The following is a 13,924-nucleotide window of genomic DNA, read 5'->3' as shown; positions in this document are numbered from 1 at the left end:
GCCCACCTGCTGGTTAGTAATATGGTGGCGCTCTCTTCCCAGCACCGTCTGGTCGGTCGACAGGAGCTGATTCCCCACGTTAATAAAGCTCATCGCGTTGCTTAGCGTAGAGCTCTCTGTAGCAGAGGTCCTCACCCTCAGTGCTCCCGTAAACTTTCTTCTCTTTCCACTTCTTCTATTGAAAATGTCCTATATTTTAAAACGTATTACATTCTTTCTTTTAAAGCATTTTTTAATTGAAGTAGAGTTAACTTACAATGCTGTGTTAGCTTCAGTTATAGCAAAGTGATTCGGTTATACATATATCTATTCTTTTTCAGATTCTTTTCCGTAGAGTTCCCTGTGCTGTACAGTAGGTCCTTGTTTATCTTATGTATAGCACTGTGTATCTGTTAACCCCCAACTCCTAATCTGTTCCCCGACCCCTACCCCCTGTCACTCTCCCCTCTGTAAGTTTGCTTTCTATGTCTGTGAGTCTGTTTCTGTTTAAAAATGTCTTACATTCTTTCTTATTCAACATGGGCACTGGTCATATTTTATCTTCTGGGGAGGAAGGCTTACCGTTGTTTGGGGCATAAATTAAGGGGCAGCGCTGAAATCTAGAGAAACCCTTGGTGCCTGGTACCTGCGGTGTGGGAGTACCTGCCCCTACGTTGGTGCCAGACCGTCAGCTTTCCCATTTTCAACATTTACTTTTTAATATTTTGACACCCTTCTCCCTGCTAATTGCTGGCTTCTACCGCTCTTGGTGCCTTGTTCCACAGCGCTGTGAGCTGGAGGACGCGATGACCAGCTTGTTAGGCTTGTACGCAGAGCAGGAGTCTGTAAGCTTTGAGTGAGGAGCGCCTGAGGACTGGGCCTTCTCTAGGGGGACAGAGTTCCTGGATGGACCTACTGACAATTACTTTGGACGCCTAGAAATCTGCCACCAGTTGTTTAATCTGGCCTAATGCATGGCTGGAAATGCTCTGAGACTCACAAGGCTTCAACACTGCAAGCTGCTTCCTACACTCAGAGATCCTCGACCAAAATGAAAGCATGTCCTTAGTTTGACCAAAACGACAAAAGCAGTAAGGCTACTTGTCAGAGCCCTGTGTTTGGTTGTAGCACAGCCACGGCTGTGTGTAAATTGTACTTTGATACTATTTTTTTTTGGAAAGGCAGTGCCACCTCATTGTAACCGCTGTGGTACACTGGCTCCCTGAGGTCAGAGAAAGTGGGAAAAGCCATGGGGGAGAGGACAGGGTGGGAAAAGCCATGGGGGAGAGGACAGGGTGGGAACAAGGCCTTGGGCCCAGGAGGAGAGCTCAGCTGAGAAGAGTGATCGCCCGCTGAGGGTGGCCCGGCTCTCTGGGCAGCAGGGCAGTAAGCGCTCGTCGCTCCCGTCTGGGCCACTTTTATTAGGATGCTGTGTGTGCTGGGAAGGCCCCCAGACAAACGCCACGGAGCCCCGAGGGCGCGGCCCCGGAAGGTGGGGCGGTGACTCTCCCGCGGCCTCGGGTGCTTGGGTCCTGGGTGGGTGGGGGTGGGTTGGGGGCCTGGGGGCCACCACAGGGTCCGTCTGCGTCTAAGCCCCTGGCAAAGTTTGCGAGCACATTCCTCGCACTTGCCTTTAACAGCTTGTCAAGTGCGTGGAGGACGTGCTGTTATAGGATAATCATTTGAAAGCATTAGCAAATTCAAACCAGGGTTTGTGTTTGTTTTCTTCTGTCACCGTGTATTCTCTTACTTGCTGGCTCTTAAAAGAACAACTGCCACGATGTAGGGCACCTCAAACTTTAAAATCTTTTGCCAAACCCAAGGGATGCTGTGTGGACAGGCTGGAGTAGGGGGTGTGAGTGAAGGCGGAGGGTCCGCCGCACCCGGAAGGCAGAGGAGCAGGAGGGGGGGCGGTTGATGAGTGCCCTTGGCCTCGGTGCCGGGACGCCACAGTGACTCTGCCGTGCAGGCAGGGGACAGTACAGTAGCAGAAGGAGAGACGCGCGGCGGGAGTTGCTGCTCCAGGGGCAGGCTGCTGATGGAAGTCGCAAGGGAAGGTTTCTGTGATGGGAGACACTGGCGCCTACTTCTAGGCCCCGGGGGAAGGGGCTGGGGCCTGGAGGAGTTGATGGCCCCGAAGAGAGGGTGCTGGGAGCTGGGGGGCTGGGCGTCCTGGGTCTCCTCCTATTGGTCATTGGTCATTGGCTCAGCCAGGACTCAGGCCCCTGCCTCCCTGGGACCTGGAGATAAATTCCAGGTCCAGCCTCTCTGGGTGCATTTCCCTTTGGGAATTTCCACTGTTTGTTAGTCATTCCTTAAAATCTAAAACTTGACAAACGACATCAATACCTGTATAGTCCCGAGTCTGGTTTACAGAGCACTTGGACGTAGTTTGTTTCATTTGCCTCCCTAGGGTCCTAGTCTTGCCCTCAGGTGGAGTCATCTGGGGCCTCGTAGAAATGCAGGCTCCCGGGCCCTTGTCCCCTAGGCCTGCTGAAGCAGAATCTCCATTTCCCCAGGGCACGAGTCAGCCCATTAAAGTCTGAGAAGCGTTGCCCTAGAGCGGAGGTCCTCACGGTGCCGTCTGTGGACCGGGAGCCCCAGCAGGACCTGGACCTTGTTAAAAGGCCACACCCACACCTACTTAAAGGTGATTCCCAGCTTCGCGTGCCGGGAGGGTTGCTAGAACCCTCCCTGTGGGGAGCCGTTTCCCAGAGTTCCTGATCCATTCGCATTTCTAATCAGTTCCCTGGTGACACTGACCTCGTTGGTCTGGAACCAGCAACGCTTCTGACTCCTCCCCTGGGGAGCCTGAGGCCAGGGCTCCAGGGCCTAGCTGAGGACGCAAGTATCCAACCTCGAATTCTCGGAGATTCGAAAAGCTGCTTTCGTTTTCGGTGGGTGGCTTAACTAAGCATTTTAACATCATGTGGGTTTTAGAAGAAGCTGTGGATTGATGAATCCTGGGCCCTTCTGTGCTGGCCCCCGGAAAACGCGGGTTTTCCAGACCATTGCAGGTAGGCTGCGGTGTGTGGTTTCATCGTCCGTTCTCCAGTGGAAGAGGGTCACTGTTTTCTCTCCACTTCGAACCTGAGAGATCAAAGCTGTGTGACTGCCAGAGACGCAGCGTTAAAGGCAGAAACCAGGCCAGCTGTTTCCCCTCTTTCTTGTGGTGTGAAAGTTGCCAGTGTTTTTGGCAGCTGCCCAGTTTTGATCTTTCAGTTTGTGTTAAACACTCAAGATCTGCGTGGGCTCCCCCGTCTCCTTTGATTAAACAAACCATCAGAGTGGCCCTGGTGCCAAAGAACCAGGCCTGGGAGCACGTGTTCACGAGGGCCCCGTGTGAGAGCAAGACCGTGTGTGTGTGCGCGCACGCCGTAGGCCTTGGGCGGTGTTGTCGCCGGCCCCCGGGGAGAACTCACTAAAAATGAAAGTGACCTAGATGGTTTTCCTTTGTAAAGTGTTTCCCTGTACGTCCTGATGTAGATGGCGCCTCCGGTCTCACAGCCTGCCCCGCTCCAGCCGTGGGTCAGGTGTGAGTAGCACTGACCGCTCTGGAGGCCGGTTGCCTATGGCAGTGAAATGATGGGAAGGGCTCTGGCCTCATTCTCAGCTCAGCTGCTGCTTAGCTGTGGGATCTGGGGGCGAAGTGGGTAGTTTAACTCTCCCTCTGTTTCCATTTCTGTAAAATGGGGGTAACACCGACTTCTCAAAGCATTTGTGAGCCTTACATGCGATTAAGTGGCCCTGTGCCATTTAGTGATTTATTCAGGCCACTTCACCTAGGACCTTCTGCTTCTCCAAAAGATTTTCTGTCTGGATGTTCATTCTTTCAGATAAGCAGCCTTCAGGAAGAACATAGAAAACTGTGCTTTGACCCTGCCAGGTGCCTGCCTCGGGGCCTTTGTGTTAGGAATTCCCTCTGCCGGGAATGCTCTTCCACCAGGCTTTCACGGGGCTAGCTGCCTTGCTTCCTTCATACTCTGCTCCACGTCACCTTCTGAAGAGGCCTTCCTGGTCACCGTTGGAGAGTCCCATCCCACGAGTAATCAGAGCAGCCTTATATGTAAGATTTGTAGTAGCCCCCAAACTGGAAAGAACTCAAAAACCTGTCAGCAGTTGTCTGGATAAGCCAGTTGATGGACAACTGTTCAGCAAGAAACAGGAATGAGCCGTTGATGCAACAGCACGGATGGATCTCAAAGCGAGTGTGAAAGAAGCCGATAAAGAGCAGTGCGTGCTGTAGGATTCCATGTATAGAAAGTCCTAGAAAATGTAGATTATTCTGTGGTGACAGATGCAGATCAGCGGTTGCCTGGGGACCGGAGATTGGGGAGTGAGCAGCTGGGAGGTGGGAATTGCAAAAGGGTGCAAAGAAGCTTCTGGGGGTGATGGGTACATTTCACTGTGTGGATTTGGGCGATGGTTTTGTGGGTGTATGTATGTGCTATGACTTATCAAATTGTGCACTTTGAATATGCGCAGGTTATTGTACATCAGTTACACCTTCAGAGATGCTTAAAAATTTTTTTAGGCTACTCGTCTGAAGCATTGCTGTCCACCAGAACTTTTTTTTTTTTTTTTTTTTTTTGCGGTACGCGGGCCTCTCACTGTTGTGGAGCACAGGCTCCGGACGCGCAGGCTCAGCGGCCACGGCTCACGGGCCCAGCCGCTCCGCGGCATGTGGGATCCTCCCGGACCAGTGCACGAACCCGTGTCCCCTGCATCGGCAGGCAGACTCTCAACCACCGCGCCACCAGGGAAGCCCCACCAGAACTTTTTGCTTTGATGGAAATGGTCTGCATCTGCTGTATCCAGTATGCGAAGCTGCTCAGCACACGTGGCTCTCGAGCACCTGAAATACGCTAGCGCAACTGAGGAATTCAGTTTCCAACTTGGTTTCATTGTAATCCATTTACATCTGAATGGGCACATGTATCTAGTGTCTGTCATACTGGACTGCACAGGCGTAAAGCCTTCCCTGCTACTATAACACCCCCGGCAGTGCCACCCGCACGCACAATCCTGGGTCTCAGGCTCCAGCTCCTGGAGAAGACTTGAAGCTTCCGCAGGTGCTGGCCGTTTCCCAGGTACATATCCTTGGCTAATGCCGAAGCCTCCGCTAAGAATGCCCTTAATTGAAGCAGTGAGGTCTGAGGTCTTTTTGCAACTCTCCGCCCCCGGCACAGAGGTGCTGCCAGTGCCTATGCCCGCATGAACAGGTGTTTGCCCTTCTTTGAGGTCTTGATTTTACCTTTAGCTCTGTGATTGAGCAGCATTTGCCCAAGTTAAAAAGAAAAAAACCCTGCAGATCCCAGTGTTCTGTCTCTGGTTTCTCATAAATTAGGCATATTAAAATAAACTTAATGACACAGGTACATTTCAGGTAAGGCTCTTTGGCCATGTTTTATATATGGTCTTTTAGGAAAAGCTGACTATCCCCAAAGAGGGTTGGACACTATTAAGGGCTTTTGAGGAGAGCCCTGAGAAGACCTGGTCTTTTCTAGACTCATGAGCCTGGAGCTGGGAAGATTCTGCCCAGCAGCTTTTCTGTTTCGAGTCTATCTTCTCTTTGCTGCTCCTTAAAAATAGAGCACTATGATACAAAAATCCTGTCTAGGTTCAGGCTTCTCGACAGATTCCCAGCCAAGGAGAAGGCAGCGCTGGGGTTCCCAGGGGTCAGGCTGGAACCAGGGGTGGAGCTTTGGCTGGATCGGCAGCTGCTGGTAACCGGTGACAGAGCCGAAGGAGCCGCTGAGACACTGACCCTGTGGGCAGCGGGAGCGTCACGGGGAAGGGGGAAAGATTTTTAGAGTGTATGGCAGTGGCAAAGCTCGCGGGTCAAGGAGTTTTAAGACCCCCTCTCCCCCGCAAAAAATATAATAATAATTAGGAAGACCCATGTGGAAAGATGGCTATTGCCTGGCTATATTCCCCCACCCCTGCCCCATCTCCTGGTCTGTCTTTGTTTGCTAATCATCTATGACATTACGCAGGCTGCTCGCGATCTCTGATAGCCCTGTCTGCCTGTGTCCCCACGAGTGAATCATTCTCCTTCTGAGATTACACACATTGGACTACTTGTCAACTCGTCTTGTCAGACATATCCAGGTGAACCCAGGAAAAGGGAAGACAGCAGGGAGGGCTGTGACTACAGACTGTGTGCCATTGGTATTAGATCCATACTTACTAGCAGCAATTAAGAGTAATAATTTGTATTCAGATCATGCTTGGGGCTTCGAAAAGCCATTTTACTTCATATACTTGTGAAAAGCAAGTCAGAGGATAAGAGAAAGCCCAGTGCTTGCTTGGTGCTAAGGGAAATAGTCTAGTTGGGTGACCCAGGGGTAATTTAATTCTTCCCAGCGATCATAACAGTTTTATTGCTCGTAAATCGAGGCTGCAGCTAATGAGCACAACGTGTGAGCTGGCTGTGGTTTTCATCTCTCACGGCCAGAATGGAGATGGTTCGTTCAGCTGTGGGCCTGAGGCTGCTGGGCGGCCCCAGTACAGGCAGGCAGAGGGAGACCCAGAGCGAGCCCATCCTTCCTGCTGCAGGGCGCTCTTGCTGAGACAGGACATCTGGGCACCAGCCCATGGTTCAGGGCCCAGGCAGAGACGAGGGCCAGTCATTTCCTGGATGCTCACCCTGAGTCAGAACGCTTGTGTGCTGCGCGGGTTCCGTACAAGGGCAGGAAAAGGCAGAGGGCGGGCGGAGGCTGGTGCCAGGAGTGGAGGAGCTTTGTTAGGAAGCCCACTGATGGGGACACTGTGCATGTTTGTAATAATTTCTTTAAAAAAAAAAAAAAGAAAGCCTTATAAGGTATATTTTATATATCATAAAACTCACCCATTTCAATTCTACAAGCCATTGATTTCTAGTAGCTTTACCAAGTGATGCAACCATCACCTTAAACCAGTTTGGGGACATTTTCTTCCCCCCCCCCCCCGTAAGATCCCTCCTGTCCCCTCACAGTTAATCCCCATTCCCACCCCCAGCCCCAGGCAACCGCCGATCTACTTTCTGTCTCTTTTGCAATCATTTAGCTAATTAGTTTCTGATTAGAGGAGTAGTAGTTTCTTATTTTAGATCACTTGAGTAACCCCCCGGAAAGAGAAATGGATGGAATGGAGGCCAGAATCCCCTTGGTGGGATTCTCTTCCAGCTGCTCTTTTTAGCTCTTATCTTCTGCTGCCCCCGCCGCTCCCCTGGCTGATGTGCTCCCACTTCTCCACTGTTCCTGTGCCTGGACACCCTCCACCCCATCTTGCAAGACGTAATTCTCCCTGTCGTTGAAGGTCTATCTCACATAACCCCAATCAGCAAACATTTCCCTGGTGTCCAGACTGGAAATAATTTTCTCTTCTCAGAAACTCAGTGGTGTTTTATTTCTGGCTCGTAGAGTTTCCACATGGCACTTTACTTACTTAAATATGTGCTTTGGGGCTTCCCCGGTGGCGCGGTGGTTGAGAGTCCGCCTGCCGATGCAGGGGACACGGGTTCGTGCCCCGGTCCGGGAAGATCCCACATGCCGCGGAGCGGCTGGGCCCGTGAGCCATGGCCGCTGAGCCTGCGCGTCCAGAGCCTGTGCTCCTCAACGGGAGAGGCCACAACGGTGAGAGGCCCGCGTACCGCAAAAACAAAAAAAACCATGCTTTATCTGCCTTATTAAACGGTGAGTTCGCTGAGGTTCTGTCTAATGCACCTTTGTCTCTTAAGCCCTCTTACCCACCCAGTTTCATCTCCTGTCACTCCCTGAGGGCCCCGTGTGCCTCCTTTGTAGCAGTCATCACAGTTTTGACGGCTGTTTAATGTCGTGCTCACCCTGTGTCCAGTGTCCAGAATGAAAGCAGCCTGGCCCAGTGTCTGGATGTCCTTAGGTTTGCACTCTTCGGGATGCCAGAGCTTAGTTTACCTCCTCTTACCTAATACCTGTCGTCACTACCTGAGTTCTTACTTGAATTAAGTAACAAAAAGTCTTTTTTTTTTGGCCTTGCCACACGGCTTGTGAGATTTTAGCTCTCTGACCAGGGATTGAACCCAGCCCCTCGGCAGTGAGAGTGCAGTCTTAACCACTGACCCACTAGGGAAGTCCTGATAACAAGTAGTCTTAAAATAGATGTGTAAACCAAGTTCTGGGTGATGTGCTTCTTCCCTGCTACAGAGGATTTTGTTTTTCTCGCTCATTCATGCATACACTCACACGTAATACACCTCTCATAAAAACATACTAGAGTTCTTCCTAGGAATACAGTTTTTAATCTACAAGCACCTTATTCTTTTTTCCTCCAACCTCCCATATATCTGGGTCGCTCTGGTGCCATTGGCTCAGCCTCCCACCCTGAGCAGCTCTGACCACTGCCCCTCCCCCCCTTGGGCGGCTCCTGCTGTCTTGCACGTGACTTGTCCAGGGTGGCGCTGCCTTGGTTTCCCTCTGGGCAGCGTTGAGGACTGACCGGACTGCAGCCATGGCTCTGCGATCAAGTGGATGAAAGGGCAGAGTCTCGCGGCTCAGGAACTGACCAGTCACCTTCTTCCCAAGCCCAGGTCAGTCCGCCTGACTACTTAAAGCTGTAGTCGTTGTTTCTTTCCCCCAGGAGCCGCTGGTATCTGTACAGGGTGAAACATGCTGCATGTGGTGTGTCGTAGACGTTCTGTTTCATTCTTGTGTATATATTTATTCTTCCTCTGAGGTGATAAGCATCATGTTTGGTTTACATTTGTAGCCAGCTTACTGCTGTCTGTAAAATAGGTACTCAGTAAATACATGATGAATGAATTCATGAATTCACACATTAGTTATATGATGTTTAAAGCTATTAATGTATCTCTAGATTCTGTCTCTTATGTATTAGATGCTCAGAAACATGCTTAGGTAACTTGATTCACTCAGCCATTGCCACGCTCTGTGTTGAGTGCTGTAGAGAATAGAAAAACTTGAAGCCGCCCCTTGGGATTCGTGGCGTGAGCTTGATAAGACAAATGTAGGGTAGAACCTGTCAAGTCCTTTAAGAAATTTTTTTAAAAAGAAAATATCGGAGGATTTGGAGAGGGAGGGGTCACCTCCTGCTGAGAGGTTGGGGTGTTGTTGGAAAAGGTAGCATCTGAGAAATTCCTGGTGGATGGGAAGGCTTTGAACAGCGGATACTGAGGTGAAACGTGGCAGATGAGGTTGGACTGTGAGGGTCCAGACGCGGGAGTAGGTTTGGTGTTTATCAGGGACACAACGCCAGAGAAATCCAACAACTGCGTAGGAGGGGTTGGGACGGGCAGAGACTGGGTGGCGGTGGCCAGGAGCAGGGGAAGCGGTGCCTCAGTCCAGACAAGGGGCAGTGAGGCCACTGAGGGGCAGGGCGGTGAGAAGGCCAGAGGGAGCTCGTGGGCGAACAGCGGGTCAGAGGGCTGGAGCCCAGGAGGAGAGCGCCGCTAGCAGGGGGTGAGGGGCTGCGGCGGCGGGACAGGGGGCCCGAGGAGGCGGGGGGTGGGTGCGTTCTCGCAGCGGTGGGAACGAGGGGCGCGTGTGGGGACGGAGTCCCCCACGGCTCAGCGGAAGCCCAGGTGTGCTCGCGCCAGGGGTGAGTCACCTGCATGGCCTGTCTCCATCCCTTCCCGTCGCCCACGGGACCTCGCCTTAAACTCAGCTTTGCAGTATTTACAGCTTAACTCTCGAGTCTAATCCTAGCACGTCATAGCTGATGACACCGTGCCTCTGCCGGGTGCATGACACACGTTGAGCTGTGTAAGCGCCAGACAGAAGTTACCCCAGAAGGCATTTCTGAAATGACTGACAGTCATTAACAGACCATTTATTTGGCAGGAAAGGTGGTTGGTGCAGGCGTTCTTACACACCTTACCAGTATTTTTCAAGTAACTTTCTTTCTCCGTTTTGAGGTTTCATATCCTGAATAGTGCATGGAAATCAGATCCCATATTGCCCCAAAAGTTGTGCTTGTGGTGGGTCTTCCCAGTCAAGGTAATTCTACTAAAAATAAAATTCTCCTTTGCTCGATTGTAAGAAGGAATGCACAAGGTTCCAAAGTCCTTACTCCTGTCTCTGCCCTTTTGTGGTCCTGTAATTTCGGCACGTGTCACCAAAGTGACACATGCACACAGCCCCAGAAGGCTGCGTGCCACTTGTGCTTACTTAGGGAGAGAGAGCCTGGGGAGGTGAGAAAGTAGAGCCTCAGCTTATTTTCTCACTGGGGAGGGACTCCTGTCGGGTTCAGAAGCTGGGGAGTCTGTGCGTCGAGGTTCTTTCTCACTGAAGTTTTGTGTCTTTAAGTTGTGGCTCAAAGCTCAACGACCGGCAGGGACGGGCCTGCTTGGCGTGAGCATGCCCAGGTGTGTCAGGAGGGTCTGGTTCTCTGCATTTAATCTGTGGTGACAACTTGCTAAGCCACCATCTTTTGCCTTCTTGCTTCAGGGAGAATAGGGGACCTTAAGACCACTTGTCCCTCCTTTCCCCTTTCTCATCTACTTTCCTCTCTCTCGGTTCTTTTCTAGTTCTCTCTCAACATCCACTCATACACGTTCTCAGGAGACAGAAGCCCCCTTCGTTCTGTTTTTCCTTTTAGTCTCCCCTGTTGGGGGCTGTGCTAGGGAGATTGGGGGCTCTGGGCCCCCAGAACTGACCAAAGCCCAGCCCCAGGGCATCAGATGGAGCCATGAGTGAGAATAGGAGGTGTTTGGGCTTCTCTTCCTGTATCTTTAAAGTGCTTCTGTCATTGATTTTTTTTTCTTTGTTGTAATGATTATCTTTCCACAGACTTCAGAGCCCAGTAATAGAAGGTTATTATTGTTGTGAAATATAGACAAATGTAGACTTTTCATTAGTTATATATTCATTTGTAAGGTAAAATCGTTACTTACAGAGAATGTAAGAATGAATAAGGCTGCCATACTTGTGCTGGTCAGGTTTTAGGGAAGTTTAATTATCACCGTGTGTTCTCTAACCTCCTTGCTGTCCTTACTTTAGATTAAAAAGGAAATGGAATAAGGATATTTTTTTCTGTTTTTGTTTTTTAGATTCAGAATATGAACAACATAATCTCCTTCCCTCTGGACAGTTTGCTGAAGGGGGACCTAAAAGGAGTGAAAGGGGTATGACACGAAGAGTCCTGTCACGGGGGGCGGCTTTCATAGGACGTGGAGTCGCGTCACGCTGGCCAGTCGGGGCAGCCACGGCCTCGAGCCTTCTTCCTGGGACGGCGGGGTGGCGCCGTATTGCCTTGGGCTCCCTTGACTGCCCATCGTGGCACCACCACCTTTCGGCCCTAACAGTGGTGACCCGTGGCCTTTCTGGCTGTCCTGCTGGTGCTCCTGATGTGGAAGGGAAAGAAACAGCTCTTCTGGAAACTGTCAACGACTTTTGGGTTCTGCCGGTTGAGCAGGGAACCCTGTGTGAAGTCTGGTTTTTCCAGCTAGCGTGTCACTGATTGAGCCCTGGGAGAGGATCCTTGCAGGGTGGTTTCCTGGAGGGAGAATGGGCACCAGCAAGGCCTGAGCCGCCTTTATTTTTCTGTCCTGCAAAGGATGCTCGTTGTTGAGGCCTCGCCTTGCCTCGTACAAACGCTTGAGCCGTGAACTGTTTTCCCGGGCACGTGCGTGGGGACAGTCAGGGTCGAGTGCTGTGTGGGCACCAGGCACTGAGCAGAAAGTTGCTCTCACATGTCATTGGCCCAGACAGGTGTGTGATGGGAAAGAGAGGCAATCGTGCCCCAGTTCTTAGGCGACCGAGTGCTCTGACGGGATCCGCACGTGATCCCCGGCGGTCTCTGGCACATCCAGAAGCCCAGCCGATTACGGGGGCCTCTGCAGGGGCAGAAGTGCCAGGAGAGCTGTTGGGGCAAGGAGTCTGGGCCCGGGGAGCCGTTAGGACACGGAGGAACACTGCTCAGCATCCCCTGGGGGCCCGGAGAACACGTCCGGCAAGAACCAGGAAAGCGGGAGGGAAGGGCACACAAAGCAGAGGGGAAACCATGCCAGTCTGCAGCAGCATGACGCGGCCCTGCAAGGGGATGCCAGTCTGCAGCAGCATGACGCGGCCCTGCAAGGGGCCCTGGGTCGGCGGCGCTGCACAGTGGGACGTGAGGCTTACGGGGTGGGCAGACGCCTTCCTGGAGGCTTTAGGTGCCAGGCTGTGGAGCTTAGGCCTTGTCAGAGGCCAAAGAAGAGTCAAAAAAAGAAAAAAATCCCCACAACAAAGGGGTTTTCTCTTCTAAAAGACCCCTGTTAAAGGGAGCATAAATAGGTGGGAACCAAATTTGATAGAATTTCTAATGGCTCAGTATATTTTTGAGTCAGGCTTTATCAGAGAATATGAGGTCCTGAGTTCCAGGCAGAATTGTGGAGAAGGTGAATGGCTTTTATATTCTTGTTTTGGGGTCCAGATCAGGGGTACATGTGTTGAGGAGATTCCTATATTAATAGAAAAAAATCAGAGTCCCTTTCTTTTAGAGAGATATACTAAAATACTTGAAGATTAAATGTTATGTCTTTCCAGGTTTTAATTTCAGAATAATCTCAGGACAGGGGGCGGGGTATAAGTGAAACAGGATGGGCTGTGAGTTGATACTTGCTATAGCTAGCTGACAGGTACGTTATATAATTCTCTCCACCTTTGTCTGTGTGCATTTGGTATATTCTATAATAAAAATTTCTTAAAGAGAAAGAAAACTAAATGCTACCGCTAGCCTGATTAAAAGCCTGTGCTCTAAGCTCTCCATTTATCCTGGGATCACATACGTCATTTATTGCGGAAATTAATACTCTTTTCAGGGTTAGTCTAGGGATAAGTTTATTTTGCCCAGAAATTAATGATTAGTCCTGCTTAATTTATGCCTCTCTGTTTACAGGATCTGAAAAAGCCTTTTGATAAAGCTTGGAAGGACTATGAAACAAAAATGTGAGTATTTTCATTTAAAAAAGTAAGCGTAGGTAATTTGAGATTTTAATTTTAAATCGAGCCTTTATTGCTTAAAGGTATTGTCTAAATAAACCTTAATCCAGGAAAGAATTCGCCCAAAACTGTGTTGCTGTGGTTTGTTGTGATACCAGATGCTTTCATACCGGATGTCCACGTTCATGATGTCAACCTCTTTAAACTGTTTTTTCCTCATCCCTCCTCTTATGTCCTAATGGCTACAGAATGTTATTTTCAGGAACGTTAATTGGCTTCTACTGGTTGACTTCAGGCACTTGTTGTAACATTTCTAATCACAGTTTCTCATTTCCTGGAGTGGAGAGGATTGAGCTAGCTAGAATTGGGCTAGCGATTGTGGGAATGATGATTTCAATTATTTTAAATACTTGAGAAATAGAAAATATTTTTAAATGCCTCATGCTTGCTTTGTAATTGCTGTGCATTGAGTAATAGAGTTTTCTCAGTGGAATTAGAAACTTTTATATGAAGCCATCTGGTAAAGTGGGACACGATAAGAAGAAAGCCTTTTCAGATGTAACTACACGTATTTAATTGGGTTTGTTTGTTTTTACCAGCCTTGGGTCTCTATTCAGAGCTGAAGGATCACCAAGGAATCCCAAACCTTTGGTACTCATCCCATCCTGGAAATCTTAAGTTCCCATACTCCAAATTCCAGAGTCTCACTAATGGCACACATTCGTATGTAAGCACAGATAGAGTATTAAACCAGAATGCTTTGAAGGTCGGCTCAACCCAGAGGGGCTCCAGACTCACTATCCCGGGCTCATTAGCATCCTGCATCTGTGTGTGAGTTCAGTGCAGTGAATAAGGAAAGGGTCCACGTTCCTGCTTTACAGGTGGGAAACCTGGGCTTGGTACTTGCTGCTGGTCACCCACAAGAAGCTAGTTGAGCCAAGGGCAGGACATGGATTTGCCGACTTCATTGAGCTGCCGTCGCTGCTGCCCTCGAGGGCCTTAGAGGAAATGCTTCTGTGCATTTCTGAACCAGGGACAGGAGAGGG

The 13,924-nt window shown here is 50.3% G+C and overlaps 1 protein-coding gene across 4 annotated transcripts in view; it reads left to right on the top strand.

The window, feature by feature from the left end:
* ASAP2 (ArfGAP with SH3 domain, ankyrin repeat and PH domain 2) overlaps positions 1-13,924 on the top strand; it is a 156,782-nt gene that overhangs the window by 77,033 nt on the left and 65,825 nt on the right. For 3 of the 4 annotated variants that reach the window (XM_022554178.2, XM_022554185.2, XM_022554181.2), the window contains exons 4-5: positions 11,006-11,080; positions 12,835-12,884. In XM_022554178.2, the coding sequence (XP_022409886.1) occupies positions 11,006-11,080; positions 12,835-12,884 (125 nt within the window). Of the gene's footprint in view, positions 1-8,967; positions 10,322-11,005; positions 11,081-12,834; positions 12,885-13,924 lie in introns of those variants that run through there. The other variant, XM_089923467.1, reaches the window with a different exon arrangement.

This window comes from Delphinapterus leucas, chromosome 13 (assembly GCF_059928025.1).
Source record: "Delphinapterus leucas isolate spDelLeu-1000000601 "Yukka" chromosome 13, BTC_Dleu_Yukka2, whole genome shotgun sequence".
NCBI classification, from domain to species: domain Eukaryota; kingdom Metazoa; phylum Chordata; class Mammalia; order Artiodactyla; family Monodontidae; genus Delphinapterus; species Delphinapterus leucas.
The sequence above is the reverse complement of the archived record's forward strand: the minus strand, read 5'-3'. Positions and strand labels throughout refer to the sequence as shown.